The sequence below is a fragment of the Rhodnius prolixus genome, unplaced genomic scaffold (assembly GCF_049639745.1).
Source record: "Rhodnius prolixus isolate KJV_2025 unplaced genomic scaffold, Rpr scaffold_12, whole genome shotgun sequence".
In the NCBI taxonomy this organism is placed as follows: Eukaryota; Metazoa; Arthropoda; class Insecta; order Hemiptera; family Reduviidae; genus Rhodnius; species Rhodnius prolixus.
Genome location: NW_027411635.1, coordinates 9,559,917 through 9,579,907, shown reverse-complemented (window position 1 = coordinate 9,579,907; position 19,991 = coordinate 9,559,917). Strand labels below are relative to the sequence as shown.

At 34.8% G+C, this 19,991-nt stretch overlaps 2 protein-coding genes across 3 annotated transcripts in view; one reads left to right on the top strand and one right to left on the bottom strand.

The window, feature by feature from the left end:
- Positions 1–3,117, bottom strand: part of LOC141461702 (uncharacterized) — a 32,604-nt gene extending 29,487 nt beyond the window's left edge. The window contains exons 1-2 of the mRNA XM_074142945.1: positions 2,982–3,117; positions 2,752–2,864 (exon numbers count right to left, since the gene is read on the bottom strand). Of these exons, the coding sequence (XP_073999046.1) occupies positions 2,752–2,826 (75 nt within the window). The 5' untranslated portion in view covers positions 2,827–2,864; positions 2,982–3,117. The remainder of the gene's footprint in view (positions 1–2,751; positions 2,865–2,981) is intronic.
- Positions 3,118–5,429: 2,312 nt separating this feature from the next.
- On the top strand, positions 5,430–19,231 carry Ptp99A (Protein tyrosine phosphatase 99A). 2 transcript variants are annotated; one of them, XM_074142943.1, is made up of 16 exons: positions 5,430–5,570; positions 5,656–5,754; positions 6,592–6,795; positions 7,361–7,650; positions 8,335–8,585; positions 9,145–9,419; positions 9,500–9,714; positions 11,196–11,321; positions 11,412–11,578; positions 11,665–11,947; positions 12,971–13,142; positions 14,402–14,532; positions 15,416–15,681; positions 15,761–15,896; positions 17,488–17,632; positions 19,051–19,231. In XM_074142943.1, exons 2-15 carry the CDS (start codon positions 5,658–5,660, stop codon positions 17,617–17,619), a joined length of 2,745 nt encoding a protein of 914 aa, XP_073999044.1. In that variant the 5' UTR covers positions 5,430–5,570; positions 5,656–5,657; the 3' UTR covers positions 17,620–17,632; positions 19,051–19,231. The 2 variants fall into 2 exon arrangements, with proteins under 2 accessions (XP_073999044.1, XP_073999043.1); XM_074142942.1 differs by lacking the exon at positions 19,051–19,231 and having other exon boundaries at positions 17,488–17,732.
- The last annotated feature ends 760 nt before the right edge of the window (positions 19,232–19,991 follow it).

Sequence of the window (19,991 nt, the reverse complement as noted above, 5' to 3'; positions counted from 1 at the left end):
CTCTTTGGGAATTATCCGTGATTGTCTAACTATATTACATTTACAATGATACTGTCTGAACAATAGCGAGATGTTAATTACAAATCACTTTAATCAGAATAAACTTCATTGCTGTGGTTTCTAGTGTTTTGTTTATTTGTTCTATCTACTGTTACTGAACTACAGCTTGAACATTCTCATATTGTATCTAGTTGTCGCTAAAAAAACTCGTCATATCTGGTGATTCAGGCTACAAAACATTTTAATCAAGACCAACACTTCATTAATGCGGGCATGTGGCCCAACATCACATAAAACAGAACTAATCGTCCGCCTGTGACCACGAGATACTATGTATTTCAGTGTGATGAGTCAAGAGTCACAAATTTTGATATGACTAGAGATTTGAGACCAAAAGTTTGTGGTAGAGCCCTTTATATAGTCTTCTACTTCAAGCTATTTAGGACCTTGTGTATATTTTATTTATAGCAATGGTGAAGATTAATTTAGTGATAGGTTTTAAGCAGTCAAATAAATTATACTAGGGATTATAAGAAAAGTCTGCGCAAACTCTCTTTCGCTCTGTGTAAGCAGTCCACAGAGATTAGTTTTTCTTTTTGCTTTAGTGTTTATTTTGTTTTATTTAGTTTATGTTTGCATCAGCTATGATAAGTTCTATGCATTAGCAAAAAAAAAAAAAAAAGTTTTATTTTGCAATTCTACAATGCTCCAATGGAAATGAGAAGTAAATTATAGATGTAAAGGGGAACGTTCTGTTTCTCACAAACTTGGCCCGGTATACCCTCCATCCACCATCTTTGACGCAGGACCATGCGTCCAGAGGGCACTAAAATAAGTTCACAGGGACGTTTTTTTATAAAATATTATTTATTCAGGTTAAAAATATATAAATAATGGTAATTTTATTATTTATTTATTTTTAGAACCTATTGTCACTAGAAACAAAAAAAAAAAATATTTTGCTGACACAAAAACTACTTTCTCCCTTCCCTTTACTTATAAAAATTGTCTTTAAACTATGGATTTATAAGAAAAAATTTAATTTAATAAACTGGCAATTACACGGACAGAATTTCTTTAAATTGGGATTTTGACTTGTACGTTATATTGCATTCCTGTTAATGGGGACGATAAATGAGAATGTACATTGTACTGAAATGGCACGTTCCCCAAATTACCTTAAGAAGAAGTTTCCTGAACAAATATTTCAATTTTTTTTTAAATAAACGTTTTTGTTTGTTAGGATATTGTACGTACCAATATAAGTGCAATAATGATTATTTGCAAGAAAATAAGACAATAAAGAAATTTTGTTTTTATCCTTTATAAAATTTCAACATTATCTTTTATACTTTTTTAATATTAGATTCAATTCTTTGGCATAAATAATGTGTAACGAATGACTTTGAAGAAATATATGGATTACTAAACTAATTAAAAGGATTTAATGTGTACATCCCAGTCATATTTCTTGCTATTAGCCAAGTATGCAGATGTACTCCTAGTAACGGAACGTAAAGGAAAACAAAGACACAGAGCTAAGATTGCCTAAAAGAAATATGAAGTTTGGGTTTCCTGTTTGTTTTGGTTTTTTAATTTTGATACTACAGTATTCATGCAAATATACGCATAAACCATTTTGGAATATTCCCTTTTTTTTTCCTTAAGAGTATTTCTCAAAACGTGTTTTTCCAATATGTTAGATAACAAAAACTAGACAACGATAGCAGTAGAGTCTCTTATTTTCAAGTAAGAGAAGATAAAAATGAAACCTGATAACTGAACGGACGTACGTAATTAAATTTTTTCAGCCCAGCTTGGAAGTTTCAAGTATCCTACCTAGTCCATCTAACATTGTAAGTGTTTTATAATGTGTTGTTTGTTTGATGTTGAGATATATATATATATTTTTTTTTTAAGTTGAAAGAACCCAAAAGGGGGCCAGTGTTACTTCACGTGTCGCTGTTTACACGAGTATTAGAAATCTTTCAGAAGTATTAGGCGTGTAATTAACTATAACACGAGAAAACGTTGCCTTAAGCCAGTTCTGCGTGCTTTCTAGAAGCATTCAACATGTAACTTACGATATTAGTAAGTCTCGTGCTCGATATTATAACGTAAACCTTCTTAAAAACTAGAATGATTTTATTCGCTATCAAACTAATTATTAATTGTGGTTGAAAGATGCATTTATTTGGAACTATTCATTAAAAACAAACACTATGGATTAGATCACATCGTTCCAGTTTCTACCGGTTTTCCGTAGAGAAAGATTTAAGTGAAAAATTATGATATTTGCATGTGATTGGTACCACACAAAGGCAACCCTTATTTTTTGAATTGGTTTTGATAGCTGAACTCCACTCAGCTAAAATGTATACACATAATTCTGTTAGAAAATAATAAAATGAAAACAGCCCCCATGCGTCACAAAATTAGCTAGTAGTATGGAAAGAGCATGGTGTTCTTGGCGCAAAGATAGGTTTAACTCATACGACAATTATGGCCTGTGTTTCCAGCAGTATGCTTAATAGGGGAGTAAAGAAACAATTTTTTTTTTTTTAATTTTTTTGTATTTTATAAAGTTGCAAAAGTGAACAACGCACAGACTTTTCTTTACATCCTTGATTAATAATATGGTTGGTTAGCTTTACAAAATAATAATAATAATCAAATATATCAAACAAAAAATATTAGTTAAACAAAACTAGTAAACATGAAATAATTAAGAATCCAAAAATGTCCACTTACCGTTACTGAATATGAAGTTATTGTAGGTCTTGTGTAAGGACGTCTTACTGTATAAAAATCAGTTTCATAAACCATGGTTCTTTTTTAGTTAAAACAATTATGTAAGGAAGAACCTAAAAAACAAAATTAAAAACTAAATTTCTGATCGTCCTGTTTACAAGAGGGTGAGAGAGTTAAAAAAGATAGAGAAAAATACTGAAATTAAAATAATAATAATAATAATTACATACTTTTATTCGCTCTTATTTTCTGCAAGTCAGGAGTTGGATGGTTGGTTTGGAGAACTCTAGTGAAATCTTGGACACAACTGAATAGAATCTTTCGCTACAGCCGACTCAGTGTGTGTGCGTATAAAGCTATTCCGATTTTTAAAATAAAATCATGTATTTTTAGCGACAACCTACTGTATTAATACTATTTTTAAAACTATGACTAGACTCCTAATGCCACACCCATCTTCTTGCAAAAAAAAAAAAAAAAAAATGTATACATTACTTGGAATTTTTCTACAATTCAAATAAAATGTGTCAGCAAAAATGTATCAGCATTCCAATAAATAATATCGTTATTAAAAATAACGATAAAATTGGAAATTATGGCCACTATAATTGATTACTTTAATGTGTGTTTCTCTCAGCTTTGGATCTCTTACTCCATACCATTTTTTTAGGAAAAACTACTTTCTTTCTTCAAATCCTAAACCTCCTAGCCAGGCTTAACTTCACATAGTCACATAGAAGCGTACCTTACATCGAAAAGAACCAATGGGGCTGAGTTTACAAACCAGCGGGCCTCAGAAAATACAATTTGCTGCTTTCGTTAATAGATCTTAACCTCTCTATTTCCTCCAATTCTCCGTTTTCCCACTGCCTTTTCTTCTTTTGGTGCGTCTGCTTCTCTTTTCTCCTCAAGAGACGATACTCGTCTGTTGACCTGCGTCGTACGCTTTCTTTTGATCATGGTCCTGTAGGCTTCATTCTTTCTATCTGTGACTGCCTTACATTCTTCATCAAACCAGGTTGCCCTAGCTACCTTCTCTTGGAATCCCAGCGTTTGGTTTGCTGCCTGCTTGATGGCCTCTTCATATTTGGTCCATCTATGATCTAAACACCTCGGATGAGCACCTCTATGGAGTTAGGAGAGTTGGGAGGCCGAAACTGCGCTGGGCGGACGGTGTTGCAGGTGATGCTAGGTCGTTGTTGAATATCGCCGAGTGGAGAGCGGCAGCAAAGAGGACTGACTGGCCAGAAACTGGTTAAGGAGGCCAAGACTCAGCAATGAGTTGTAGCGCCATTGGATGAGGATGGGCCTCAGAAAGCCAATAGGTGCAGTCCAGTAATAAAAATAGAATAAAAGAAAAAAACATTAGTATTATTTCATTATGAGTCATAAGCAGTCATTAAACGTTGCATTCCTTGTTCACAAATATTTTTAATTATGCGTCTACAAGGTGAAAATAATTATTTTTCCTTGGTAAAATGTTCTTTAAAAATTAAGCAATTCTAATTGCTTTCGTTTGTTTAATCTATGAAATTTCAGTGATTCTAACACATTTAAAAAAAAAAAAAGGACGTTCTGCAACCGAAGTAACGAAGAAGAACTACAATGAAAAAAAATTATTTGTTAAATATCTTGTTTTCTATTATCTCGCTCCTTTTACTTCTGTAATAAATCAAAATATTTAATTGATAATTTATTCATAAATAAAAAAAAATGTATAGTCCTTCCAAAAAATCTCATGACTTTTATACCGAACGTGTTTGGCGAGTTAGAGGTTGATAGTTACCAAAAGTCATGTTTTTCTGGAAAACAATAAAATTTTACAGCGCAGGTTTATTGTGAAAAGTGATATAGAAAATACGTTTTCCGTGCCGTATTTCGCTTTTCTAATCATTCTAATATTTGTAAAAAAGCCTTTTTTTTTTCTGGTATTGGCTTAAAAAAGCCTTACTTTTTTCGAAAACTATTTAGATTATCCTCCAATTTTTTTCAAGTTTGAAATAAAATGTCAAGTTATACGCTCACGATCAAAATGTCATTGAAATTGCCATAAAGGCCGGAAATAAAATAGAAGTATCTTTCTCGTAAAATGTATTTCTACATCAACAAGCCAATTTTTAATTAGTTGGGCAGAAATTTATGAAGATGGCACTTATCAGACTGTTTCGACTCAAATATGATTTTACCTAAATTATCTTGGTCCTTGCTATTGAAATACAAAACTAAGAAGCATATTGAAAGTCGTGTTAGTGTTTCAAGCTAGATTTTTTTTTTTGTAATTTAAAGAGCTTAAAAATGCTTAATGGGAAGCGTAAAGTAGTTAGAGAGGAGCCTCTATATAAATTACATTGTTAGTGTACCAATGTTGATTACTTAAATTTTCACCTTTTTAAAATTCATTTGTAGCATTGTAAAAGACAAAAAAAAAATTACTCAATTTTAATCCCTTTGTCATTTTATAATTACTTTTTCTAACCACTCCCTAAATATTTAATTTTTAGGGAAAATGAAGCTAAACTCTTACCTTTGTTGACCTGTGTCAGCACTGTACTAGCCGGATTTATCTATGAACACAGATTATAGTAAACAATTGCAGCAATGTAACAATTAGTTTAACAAAATTTAATGTATTATTACTCAATGAATCTTACGTGTCAAAAAATAATGTTTTTCATATTTTTTGTTATTTCATTTAATTTCCGATTAGATTAAAATTGGTTTGCCGCATAAAAACATGCCAAAATTTAAATATCTAAAATTGATTTCTGAATATTATAGTTTAACAGATAGATAGTTTATCTTTGTCTAAAATAAAACAGGTATACTAGCTCGTTTTATATTATTTTATTTTTATATGTTTATTTTATATTATATTTGGTGTTTTTTTTTCTCTTTGTCGTGAAGAGATGTTCGTCTTTCGAGCAATTCTTGTGTGGATCTATGCTCATCTAATGTTCAAGTTTAAAATACTGTGTGAAGATTTAGATGAAGAAGCCGCCACTGGTGAGTTGTTGGATTTATTCTTGATTTTAAAATAACACTTAAATATATAAATATATTACATTATAAACAAAGAAGGGACTGTGATCAATGTCTCTTTAATCTTTGCTTTCCAGTAATTATTTATTTTACAACCTGCTTTAAATTATTGCCCAGGAATATAGAACCTTAATTTTGAATTACTTGAACCTACCTGTGAGCAAGCAATTTCTGTCTTCTCACACCAAGATTAGCCTGGACTGAAAGCCGGGTCGGGGAGAAGCTCAAAAGTTAAACTCTTCGTGAAATGTTTAACGTGACCTCCCTTATCTTCTTTAAGAAGCTACTCTTAGTAATCTAAGGAGAGATATTTTCGGACCAAATAGGAGTACATCTTAGTATTGTTGAATCGCTCGATAGTCAGAACAACCTGCTCAAAATCGCCTATTCTAATACTCTCTTTCTGTTTGGATTGTCCAAAATAATAATAACTCAATATAATCGGGCCTGCAGAGCAGTTGGTGTGCGCTATAGCTCAATCAGCCAAACTATGGTGAAGAATGGATAGATGGTACAGGGCCGCTATATCTTGAACCAGGGTTACTCTTGTAGTAAGTAATCTTTCATGATTCACGCTGCTAGGAAAGCATTCGATTTCCCCAAAAAATCTGCATAATTACTAGGTGGTTGATAAGGATAAATACCTTACGTTGGGAGGGGTGTTTAGGGGGAGGGATTTTTTTATCTCTAGACGCTTTGTAAATCACTCAATGTATTTACGATTATTGAAACTTGATGTATATACTAGGAACAGTTAGGTAAACATAAACTTGTAAGTACTCTTGATTATTAAATTTTCAGCCGTACGTGTCTCAAATAAGCCACAAAATTTAACCATTGGACGTGTAACAAATACAACAATCGATCTTAGCTGGAACCGACCAGTCCAACCATCTGGAGAGGTACAGGGCTACCATCTGTACTACATGTACGACGGCAATTATTCGGCCGTCAAATCTGTGAACATCACCTCGGCTAAAGTTCACTATACGCTGTCACAACTTAGTAAGTAGCCTTACAACAGGATTTCATAGTTTTAAAAAAATCTGTTTTGAAACATTGAAAAAAAAAAATTCAATGCAAAAATTAATTTTGAAGTGAAATTTGATTTTAAATATTCTTTCGATCTTTAATTTGCCGGCTCTTTAAAAAGTTGGTTTTGGAGTAAACCCTAATTAGCATGTTCTTTAAACACACGCTGGTAAACGAAATCAGAAAAACAAATTGCCCCACTTAGCCAAAGATGTATGCCAAAGCTATATGACATTGTTCTCAATGAACTCCATTTATTTTCATATATGAATATTCATTTGAAAGGCCAAAACTTTTTTATTAAAAAACATTGAACACCTGAAGAAATCAAACCAATAAATAAGAGCTAAAATATTTTTGTTTTTACGCAGTGCTTTCCTACCTAAGAATTTCTTTTACTTGTAGTATAAACTATGGGACATGTATCAATAAATTTCTTGGAGTTAGAGATACTCTCCAAACTAAATGCTGCTTTCTTGTACAGCAAAATTTATTTTTTTTTGTATTGTAGAAGTATTATATGTTTTCTTTGTTACAGAACCATTTACTAGCTATAGAATTTGGGTGGAGAGTTTGATTACTGGAGACAGCGAATCGGATGAAGTGAGATCTGAAACACTGAACACTACGACGGATGTAAGTGGTCCTGGGCCGCCGCGGATCACCAACGTGACCTGTTTACCAGGTGGCGGACTTTACATCCAGTGGCACAGTCCCATAGAGTTCTTCAACAAGATTGACGTGTACACAGTGGTGTACCGTACCAAGGGTGAACAGCCGCAGGAGATCCGTCTGGACACTACGGCCGACTATGAAAAACAGTCTTTTGTGAGTCATTTGACAGTTTTTAAATACTCTTTTTAGTGATAAGTTGATGGTTACATTTTTTAGCCTCCTGAGCGTAATATGCCTTTTTAATGTTTTGAGGCCTGTCAAATAAATCCTTTGGTTTAAAAAACACATTTCTAAATGCCAGATTTCACCAAATGAGTTCATTTTTTCAAGGCCTAAAATCATGCATACATTTAGTGATGTGTATATTTATAAACTATTGCACAGGTTATTTAATAGAGATACTTAAAACATTAAGGAAACCAATTTGCTCTTTCTTTTACTCCTATTAAACAAGATATTGCGATTGTTCAGGTTTTCGTTTTCGACTTTTCACGAGAAATTCCGCTTTGAGGTTCCCAGAGCCCGAGCAGGTAGATTAAGAAATTCTAAATTTTATTTTGTCTTTGTGTGGACAGCAATCTTAAAACTGGAAAATCGCGAAAACTTTAAATTTGATATTTCGTTTGGTCCGCGTCGATGCCGTTTTAATGTATATTCGAAAAAGAGATTTTAGCATTATATATGACCATTATTAAGTTAGGATTTTCTAAGTTGGATATTCGTGAGGGAGGCATGTCTGCCATCACTCGTAACTAGAGAATAATAAAATAGATTTCATAATTGGTATAATTTTTTTAAAGCAGCATGTATATGATTGCGACATATGTGTGATTGTAGATCGTAGGCAATCTGACAGAGGATGCAGACTACGAGGTACGTGTCCGCGGTGCCTCGCGCAGCGTGGTCAACAGCAAGCACTACCGCGAAGGTGCCGCCTCTGAGCCAAAGTTGGTCTCCATGCGAGCTGACTGCCGCCCAGATGAGCCGCCTGAGCCGACCGCAGGCCTCCTAAACACGGTTTTCATTGCCAGCGTTGTGCTCGCCTCCTTCGCTCTCTTTCTCGTCATTTTCGGCATCACTGTCTGGAGGTGAGTTACAAGTGTATCTAGTTTCAATTATTTAATTTATATTTAAGTCAGAAGTGTTTGCAGAGTTACTGATTCTTAACCTGCTGAGTGAAACGACCCCAAACTCCTTTTTGACTCAAGATATGATCAGGGTCTTAACTTCATTAGAACAGCTTTTGCCAGAGTCATGCAAGGTCCCTGGTATCAAATAAAGTTCTCAAACTGTTCCAAGAGACCGATTCTTACTCAAGCATACCATTACAGGGTCCACATCCCAAACAGATGGTATATTTTCTGAAGCAAGAAGTTCAAAACAAGTCAATCGATCATTCAGATTTAAAAAATCTGTTTTATTAGTTTATGAAATGTATCCCATTTTTAAATTGCTTCAGTTGAGGAGGGGACTGAAATGAGGCATGACATTAAAGCACAGAACGTCTCCATGGAGGAGGGCAGCTTCATACCAGAAAGCAACCCTGGAATTGATGAGAATACACCAGACTGATGGTTTTTTGAATTATTAGATTCACGTTTTCATGCAAAGATTTGCAGATTGACTGCTATTTAACCTTTGTTGCAGACACTGTTTTCATGCCGCGTATTATTATCTAGAAGAGAGTCGCCAGGTTGTGGCAGCTTCTACGTTCGACTGGTCGGCTCGCAGTGAAGACCATCCGCCTATACCCGTCGATTTGTTTGCTAGACATGTGATGGCCTTGCATGCGGACGGCGATATCGGCTTCTCCAAGGAGTACGACTCTATACAGGCAGCCTATTTAGTTGACCAGTTCTCTTCGGACGTTTCCACACATCCGGAGAATAAGCTGAAAAATCGTTATCTCAATATACTTGCTTGTAAGTTGGTTGCCTAATAGATATAGATCCCTTTATGGCTGCAGATTAAGGATTTGTGACAGTGTTTATTTTATTTTAAGACGATCACAGCCGAGTACGTCTAATAAGTGGCACGGGACAAAATCGTTGGGTCGATTATATCAATGCTAACTATATCGATGGCTTTGAAAAGACTAACGCTTATATTGGCACTCAAGGACCTCTGCCGAATACTTTTGACTGTTTTTGGAGGATGGTCTGGGAGCAAGGCGTAACAGTCATCGTAATGATCACCAATCTGGTGGAGCGAGGACGGGTAAGTTAATATAATTTAGCAGGAAACATGCAATGCAGCATTACTTGTCTACTTCTGTCGGTTATCTATAAATAGTCTCTTGTTTTCACACTCACTTTCGTGAATTGTCTTTCTCTCGTAATTCATCCATCACTGGACTTCGCTTAGCTATTTTTGTTACGCACGGTTACAAATAGCTGCTTTCCAAATTTGACTTTAATTGACACTGATGAAATCTATTTCTTTATTTCATATTCGATTTTATTTGAATCATCGCTGTTCAGCTTTCGTCTTTCGACTTCTCATATTCCTCTTGGGATGAATATTTTGTTATTTTCTTGAACTAAAACATATCAACTCTTGTTGTAACGATTTTCTCATCTGACTTGATTGGTCATTTCTTCATTTCGATTTCAGTTGATTTCACTTGCCTATTTCGTTCTTTGATTTTCGATCACAATTTTTATTAATGTGGTATTTTGAGCATTTTGTTATGCAACTTAATTGGTTATTTTTTGTAGACTTTTCATTTCGTTATTCGATTCATATTATTTTTAATTTTTCATTAGCTGTTTTTTCTTTTATTCGATTTTAATGACAATTTTAATTATTCGCCCTACAAGTCAACTTATTTGCCTATTTCCTACTCCAATTGTGTATATAGTTATTCACTTGGTATTTTGGTGTTAGACTTAAGCTGATTATTTCGTTAGTGTACTCTAATTGAGAATTTCGTTGGCCAAATTTCAGTTTACATCTGTTTAACGTCTTTTGCCTGTTTTGTTATTAGTTAGTTGGCAACTTTCATTAATCCATTTGAGTATTTCTTGTTCAGTTCAGCTTTTTCTCCGATATACTGCTTTGTTTGACGAATTCGTTAGTGGCATCAATTGGTTGGTCTTTTAGCATTGAAAATTTTTTGTGTCGGTCGAGGAGCTGGTCCGACGCGACAACCCCCTACCTGGAGGACCAGAAGCTCCTCCCCTACACAAGTTGCCTTCACCACGGCAGTGAGCCTTGTTTGCCCATTGGTTCAATTGGTTATTTTGTAATTTATTTGATTTATTATTCCCTTAATAGACTGCTTCACTAAATCATTATTCGACTTTAGTTGTCAGTTTTAATCTCAAATGAGTATTTAGCTATACCATTATTTATATTTATTTTCGGTTATGGTTGGTTACTTAAATTTTGAACTCCAAGTTAATTGTTTAATTTCAAATTCGCAATTTCATTCGACCACACTTGGCTGTTTCATTATTCGACTCCTAGCTGCTTTGTCGTACGACGACTTCACTTTGCATTTTGTTATTTAACTCCAACTAGCCACTTGGTTATTTATTTTCAGTTACCTATTTGGCGATTTGTCTTCTTCGTTGATAATTTACATTGTTCAACTACTAGTTTGATTATTCTGTTATTCCATTTCAATGTTGCTATTTTTCTTTCCGATCTATGTGCGGATAGAAGGACTGATGTGGTTCATGTGATGTTTTTTGCAGCGGAAATGTGACATGTACTGGCCTAAAGAGGGCGTTGAGACTTACGGGCACATACAGGTGCGACTGGTGAAGGAAGATGTATTGGCCATGTATACAGTGCGTACTATGAAGATAATACATTTGAAGGTAAAAGCTCATGTGGACATGTAGTGCTTGGGCGAACTCGCTTCATGCTACCTTTTGATCGTTTAATTCCACTTGTCCATTTGGTTGCAGGCTAAACGGAAAAAGTACACAATGGGCGAGCGTGTGGTTCAACAATTCCATTACACAAACTGGCATGACCATGGGACTCCGGATCATCCATTGCCAATACTCAGCTTTGTGAACAAATCTTCATCTGCAAATCATCCAAATTCTGGACCAATAGTCGTACATTGTAGGTGGGTTTCCTTCCTCAAATTACCGTCCAATTTTCTTTCACAAAATGATATCATAATTTGCCCTTATCCATTTTTGTAATTTATAGCGCTGGTGTAGGAAGAACCGGTACCTACATAGTATTGGACGCCATGTTGAAGCAGATCCGAGCTCGAGATGAAGTGAACATCTACGGATATCTACGCTACATCCGCAACCAACGCAACTACCTAGTCCAGACGGAGGAACAGTACATATTTATCCATGACGCGATTTTAGAAGCGATAACGTTCGCTGAGAATGCACTTTCCACAGAATGTTTGCATTATATATTACAACAGAATCCGGACACAGTGTCTCCTCATTGGAAGCAGTTTGAGAATAATTATAAGGTAGTTGGAGAAAAATAACTGTTTCTCTTATCCAAAAAAGTTATCTGACATAAAAACTCATGCAAATACGTGTGAAGATTGCAAAGTCTGTTTTTCATTCATCATCAGTCTATGTAGGGTTTCTTTGTTCATATTATGTTCGCTTGAAGTAAAATATAGACCATAAATACGGACACACTTTATGCAAAACTGGCAGTGTTTGTTTGGCACGGTTCATGAAAGGTGCTTGAACTTACAAACTCCACAGGTCGCCATCACATTCAGTACTTCAAAACAGTATGTCAGTAATGCATTCCACTGAAGAATAGCAATGTGTAGTGAAAAATGGATTTGCTGGCATAATTACTGGAACAGCTTGTGAAAGTGGTTGGATGATGTCTTTTATGGTTACTGCTAGGAGCAGTATTTGAGATGTAAGTGGATGTTTTGCGTTTCTTCTTAACTCTAAAGGAGTTATCAATACATCGAAAATTCTCTTCCGTATGGACGTTCAGTGGAGTACAGGACTTTTTCTATAATCAACGAGGCGTTTACTAAAAAAGTGGCCCACCGTATGAATTTACAATTTTTATGTTTCGCCAATTAAAAATTACATTAAGAAGAGAGAAGAAATGCTGTTCTACACAAACTTAATACACTTGTTCTCTCTTTCTAATTTGTACGACTTACTTATTATTCTTAGTGAATCATTTCCCCCCACAATATCAAAATAAAGTAATCGATTTTGAGGGAACAGAAAAAAAATCTTTAACGTAGACAATAGGTCCAAATAGGTTAGGAACCTCTGCTCTACAAATTTTAAGATTATCATAATATGATGTTCGCTATCTGAATGATAGCTCTCTCTCCTTTAAAAAAAAATGAACATTCTTTTAGTGAATTATGAAGTTATTATTTAGGATAACAGGTCTTATCATAAGGCCCTTATCTTGTAACAATCCATATTAGTTACTTTAGTTTGTAAAACAAAAAATAAAGGGCTTAAAGATGTGATTGAATTAGCTTTTTTCTATTTTCTTTCAGATGGTTACAGCATTTGAGGCTAAAGACTACAATCATATCTCAGCTAACAAACCATGTAATCTAGCTAAGAACAGATCTCAAGAATTTGTCCCATTAGAGTCGTCGAGAGTTCATTTGACACCGAAACCTGGTATCGACGGCAGTGACTACATAAATGCATCTTGGTTTTTAGGTGGGTGCATTTTTTTTTTAATCTCTTGAATTGCCATCATCCAGTTTTTCTGTTTTGGAATTTTCAATGGAAATACTCGTTTTGAGGTCCCCCGTATATCAAAAAGTGGTTTTTACATATTGTTCGGTGCGTCAGATAACTCAAAAATAATATGTAAAGTAGTTCTAATTTTATATTTTTTTTAGGTGCCCGTAGGGCCCAAGTTTTTTTTCAGATGTGATTTGAGTGTCACTGTATTTAATAGATAATTACAATTTTTTGCTACTTTCTCAAAACCTTTTTTTTACCTATCCCGCGACAACGGCGTTAAGCCATTTTTTTGTCTGGCAGCCCAATATCTTTCATACATAGTAGTCATGCCCTGTAGTGCCGGGCACTCGCCCAGTTACTTTCACAAAAGTAGTTTCCCCGACTCTCTTTTAAGTTGGTGTTAAATGTATTACATATAAGGTGCCACGGTAGCCGAGCGGTTAGGGACGAGACCTGTAAAGCTAATATGTATTGTTGTACTAGGTTCGATTCCCGGTCTTAGGCCTTGGGTTTTATTTAATGGTTAATAAAAGAAATTTACAGTAAAGTATGTTTGTAAAGTATGTATGTATGTAGTCGCCTCCGTCCACGATACCTAATTGGTAGTTGGACGTACAGCCCGCCTGAAAAAATAGGCAATTACTTTACGTTACTTATATGTAGATCTATAATTTTCGTTTCTAACGTTTCCCCATGAAACTTTATTTTATACTACTTCTGGATTCTAATCTACAGATTATGCCATCAGAGTAAGTACATGAGCTACTTAAATGAAAGTATAACATTTGATTAAAACAATTCAGAAGAAATGAATATAAAAATATGTATATTTTATATATATATGTGTGTGTGTGTGTGTGTGTATTTTTGTTAATGTAGAAAAAGAAGGGCAGTGCCATTGAACTAAAGTATTAGGTATTACTGCCTCTGAAAAGTTGCTATATTTCGAGTTTGAATAAATTAATTGACCGGAATTTTTTGATTCTGTTAATGTATATTAATGTTAAGAAGAAATTCCATGCAACCCCGTCTTACTAAGCTAAATAATGGTTTGTGGAAGCCCTTTCTTCTATAGGTCATTTATTATAGTAAACCTTTCAGTAAAAACTCAAAAAAAACTTGAAGAAAACCTTGCGAATTTAGTAAGAAAAAGTCGTGTGGTGTTTCACATCAATTTTTTTTGGGTGCAAATTTTTATATTGTGCAGTATAAATGCATTTCTCTTTCAGGGTTTAAGAAATTAAAAGAATTTATCATAACCCAACATCCAATGGAGCAGACTATTATCGATTTCTGGCAAATGGTGTGGGATCACAATGCACAGACGGTAGTACTGCTCTCCGCTGTCGACCATGTTGAGGTAAGCTCCTGAGAGGTACAGTTCCTGCTCGCACTGAATGCGGCTAATTAGAACTAATATCTTGAATCCTTAGTTATAGTTCCTATCTTGAACTCGCATTTGCCTGATGTCTTGTTTTCAAGGCTTTCGTTTTGTGGTTTGAATCTCCTTCTGTTTCCGTCTATACTTGCTCCCCCTTTCTTGAAGTGCTGTTTGCTCTCAGTCCTACCTGAACTTGACTATCTAATTTGAACTCTTTGTTGTTCAGAGTTACTGCACTTAAAGAAAAAGCTTTTTACTTGATGCTTGCTTAGCCCTGCCAATCTTGGTAGTCCCATCTTAAACTTCTTGAGCTCTTCTTCTCTTCTGAAAGCTCTTGAGTCGTGGCTCATTAGAACTCTTTTCTTGAACTTTCCTGTTTCTAACCTTTATCCTCTTATCTTGAAATTTAGCCTTGCCTTAATTACAGTTTTTTTTTGAACCAAACTTCATTACAAGTCATAGCATAAAGTTGATTTTACCTTGGTTTTAAAATTATATCTTAAATTCCTTCTTGTACTCTTGTTTGCCTGATGTCCTGTCTCAAAGTTTCGATCTTGTGCTTTGAATCACCCTAGGTCCCCGTCTATACTTACCTGCTCTACCACAATAGAGCGTTCTTTCTTAAAGCGCATACCACCTAGATTTACTTCCTAATTTGAACTCTAGTTTTTTTTAGAGTTACATTAGAGCTTTTTTCTTGCTGCTTGCTTTGAGTCCCCATGTTATTTACTTCGAATCTAGAACTCTTGCCTACTGTGAAATCCTAACCTTATTTTTTTAACTTTCTTTTAAACTTCTTTTGAAGTCTATTTTGCTTGTGAAGCTGAATTCTGTTGCTTTCTTAAACTTTTATTCATACCAGGGATACCCAGCATTTTGGCCCAGCGAAAAAGAGAAGAGTCTAGACAGTGATAGTTTTAAATTGAGAGCTATTGAAGAAAGTGAACTAGATGGTACACTGTCTCGAGATTTAACAATACAATCGTTGCATGATGATTATGAGCTGACTGTGAGGATTATTCAACCAACGGAGACAATCACTGAGATACCAGATATCGTAAATTTGATCTCAATCGTACAACAACATCATCTGGAATATCAAAATGGACCAATAGTGGTTGTTGATGAGTAAGGAATTAATTTTTTTTTCTGAGAAATTTTTTTCCTTGCACCAAATTTCATTATTTTATTTTATTTTGTTTTTTAGACTTGGTGGTACAGTTGCTGCAACTTTCTGCATCTTAACGACCTTAATGAAGCAATTAGATTACGACTTACACGCTGATGTTTCAATATATGCAAAATTGTATCACAATCGAATACCAGGCATATGGAAGACCATAGTGAGTATAGATGTACAACTAATTCGACTAAATCTTCAACATTTGGGAAATTTGTTTCGATTAAAAACGATTTGAGGGAAAAAGATTTGACTTAAAAGGTTTAAGACTTGTGCCCGACCAGTAGACCCGACAATAACTTAGCCATCAAATTCACAACCATCCACATGGTAGTTGGCCTCTTAACTCTTGCTACTTTTGGGCATTTGAGAGAAAAACTTAGTTAAAGTTAAAACTACTTCTTTAAGATGAAATAAATTTGTCAGACAATACTGAACAACCTATTCAGTGAATCGGCTTTTTGACCACTTCTTTCTTCAAATTTGGAAAATTAGTCCAACTAATTGTTATAATAATAATTTACTAAATTGGAAAATTAATGAATCATTCTCAATATAATATAGGTGGTAAGACAGTACGCAATAAACAGTAACGGCACTCTAGATGAATGCTTACCATCTCTCTCTCTCCCTAACTCTCTCTCTCCCTCTCTCTCTCTCTCTCCCTCTCTCTCTCTCTCTCTCTCTCAGAAGATCCTCAGAAGCCTTTAATCAAATTTTCTGAACAATTTATTCTCGATTTTTTAAAAAAGGAACAAATTGAAGGTTGTAAAAATAAAAAGTAAAAAGTATTAATTTTAGGCTTATACATATGTACAAAATCTCAAAAAAATTTCTACAATTCGGTAAAGAAATCATTAAAATCGGAACAAGAAAAGAGAGATATATAGGTTTGAAATTTGAACTATTTACAAAACCTACAAAATTTAACCTTTTTTATCTCATAACGTGTTCTTATAACCTGATATTGTGTTAAGTCGAAACGGTAACTAGCACTGCAGAGATCTTTTAAAAGAATGTTGTCTTTTAGAAGAAAGTTGCAGTCACCAAAGAATCCACAAAAACAATTTTCTTGGGAAAACGTTTCGAATAAAATTGGAAAGCAAAATTTAATGGCGATTTCAGTACTTATTGGAGTAAGAAAAGTAGAAGTGTGTTTACAGTACTTTTCTCGATAAATGAAAGAGCATGGTGGCACTTTAAGAGTCAAGTAGGGATGCTTTTTTTAAAATCGGACTAAGCGTTATCGAAATATTAGTACTAATAGTTTTAGAGAGGTCCTTATCTGCGTGTAGGTGAACTCCCCGCCTAAAGGTGCACACGTCGATACCTCTAAAATGCTTATCTCCATAAAATTTGAATCAAATGCCACTTCATTTTCAAAAATCGGTTGACGTGACAATAATTTGAAATGATTGCAAAACTTCCCCTACAAAAGTAGGTGTAAGAGGAGAACGTCGTTTTAATGCTACCTAGGGGAGCCTAACCCTTTCATCCTGCCTGATTTCATCAAAATCGGGCTAAGATTTTCAGAGTTATTGGTAATAAGAATTTTGGAGGGGCCTTACATTCATGGGGCTAACTCCTCTCCCACTCAAAGTACAGCGTCGAAACCCCCAAAAGGCACATCTACATGAAATTCCGAATCAAATGACACCTCATTTATGAAAATCACAATATATTTAAATTTAAAAATTATCATTGGAGAAAGTAATTTAATTGTTTTACCTTAAATTCATTTCAATCATTTACAGGACGATTATGTGATGCTGTATCGTGGATTGAGCGTCATAACTGGCAACAAAGGTGTCTCGCTAATCGCTAGCCCAGATCCCTACATTCACACCAACTATACCAGCTATACAAACGGTTCAGCACTGTCTTAGCTAATTATAAAAGGTATTTGTAAAAAAAAAAGACTCAAGTCAACAAAAAATCAAAATGCAAAAAAAATTGTCAATTAGTAAAACAAAAATGAAAAATTTGTTTATAGTATCCAGCTACTAAGAGTTTGCTAAATGTTTGATTGGTTCCCCATATATGTATATATATGGACGGATGGCTTTAAAATTAAATTTATTTGCAAAATTCACCACTTTGCAAGCAAATAATAAGTGCATTTAAAGTTAGAAAAAAACATAGCTAAGCCAAAAACAAATTAATGAAAATCATTGTTGAGCGGAAATTGCTCAGATTTGAATCACAATTCAAAAATTCACCTACTCATATAGACATTTATTGTAAGGAGAGTATTACAGAAAAAATTTTAGCACAACCCGATCCAATTGTTATTAGCCGTGAAATTATTTACATACTATCGGGTAACTTAACGGATCTCAAATAAGGGCATTTTTTAAATTATTTAGCATATTTATTTATTTACCCAAATTAGTTCTGGCGGGTTACAATTGTGTGGATGGTTTTGTTCACTTCATGTGGACGGTTGTTATGATAAAAAATAAATAAAATCGACTTAAAAGAAGAGTTCCTTTCAAGCTCATACTCTTTAAAGGAGTCAGAAATCTGTACCGTTGGCACGATAAATTTGGTCATGTGTTTATTTTTAATGAGGGATTCAGGATTTGAAGGAATAAACTGGATACAGGACTGCCACCCTTTCGTCTAGTCTAATCTATACGAACGGGTGACATTTAATAAAAAGGGTGCCAAACTGAAATACAAATCCCAAGCTAGTCACTTTCTGAGGACCTGATTGTGAACGAGTGACATGCTGAAATGTATGCCAAGCCGTCATCTTTTAAAGTAGGCAGGATTAGAACGTGTAACAGCAATAAACCGCATACTGAGCTCAAAGAGGGTTGGGTATCTGAAGTGTTACTGCATAAGGGCGTCTAATTTTTATACGGGTAACACGCAAAAAAACGGGTACAGAGTTCAAAAAGGGTTCTCCTACCTGTTCCTTTGAAGAAGTCTGAATTTGAAATATGACATAGTAATAAACCCTGATGATCGCGAGCTTAAAGAGGGTTCTACACTGGCACTCTTTGACGGCTTATGTTTATTTGAATATTGACATGTTATAAACTGGAAAGAGATCGGTCACCCTATTAACATCTAATCGAGTGTAATGTCAAAAGCCGGTTACCTAACTTCCTTAATTTAAACCGGATCGTGATTCGAAATGCCGTACGTTGCCACTATATGAACCAATCGGGTTGGAAGAGGTATAGTAATATAATATACCGGGTACCGTACCTATAATCCAATTAAAAATTCATGGTTGTATTTATCAACGGGTGTCGTGGTTATGGGTTCCGCCCTCAAAGAAAGACTCAATTTTTCTTTATTGTTCACAGGATTCAAGAGTTAAACGTTCATAAACTAAGTTTCCAAAAACCAGAGATTCCACGTTAGCCCGAATCGCTAAGCCGTGGCACTCGCTGTCCTCATGTCTAAACAAATCAAACGCTGAATGAATTCCAGCCTTGATATACACAATTACAGTGCGGATTTCACCAGCGATAACACATTTTCCTCGCGATTAACGATCACATTTTACTCAGGCGATTAAAGCCTTTTATTTAAGTTGCCTCTTTTATAATAATTAAGGAACAAAGATTAAAATTTCTGGGGCCGACCGCCTTTAAAGGCCGCCCTTAATTCTTTCTAGTCAAACTTATTACACTACTATAGCTACGATTATTTCCAAGTGCTATCATTTTAGCTACTTTATTGGCTATATATATTATTATTTTTGCGCTTTGTTTGTAACTTAAGGATATTAATTTTATATTTAGGTTAGTTCTACTCAGGTGAGTAAACAAAAAAGTTTGGGTTCATAAAAGTTGCAACGAGTTGAATGTGCAATAACACGTGCTTTTGGATAAAAGGCAGTTTAGCTTGAGGGATGTTGTTTGCATGATAGGTACATGTGTCTTTATAGTATTGCTGGAAAATAGACTCAGGGTAAATCGTGAGCTAAAAAAAATTATGACCTGATTGAGAGATATCCTAGGAATGGGCCCTTGAATATCTGTTCAGCTTCTGGTAATCCACAAAAGCCTCTAGAGATTTTTTATAGTTGTGACTAGTCAGAACAGATGTAATGCAATCTGGGCCGCTTTACAGATGCTCCGTTCGCACAGATAGCAGCCATTCAATACCCTCAGGTTATTCCAGCTTATTTATTCAGCTGATGCCACCTAGACTAAGCCGTGTAAAGAAATCTTTGAGTCTCTTTCCAGCATAGGTATTTCTTTATAAAAGACATCCCTTAACATGTTCCAGATTCTGTAAT

Coding starts and splice junctions, on each gene's coding strand:
- Ptp99A (XM_074142943.1), top strand. CDS start 5,658: ATGTTCGTCTTTCGAGCAATTCTTGTGTGGATCTATGCTCATCTAATG. Junction 7,651..8,334: donor ACTATGAAAAACAGTCTTTT/GTGAGTCATTTG, acceptor GTGTGATTGTAG/ATCGTAGGCAATCTGACAGA. Junction 15,682..15,760: donor CCAATAGTGGTTGTTGATGA/GTAAGGAATTAA, acceptor TTTGTTTTTTAG/ACTTGGTGGTACAGTTGCTG.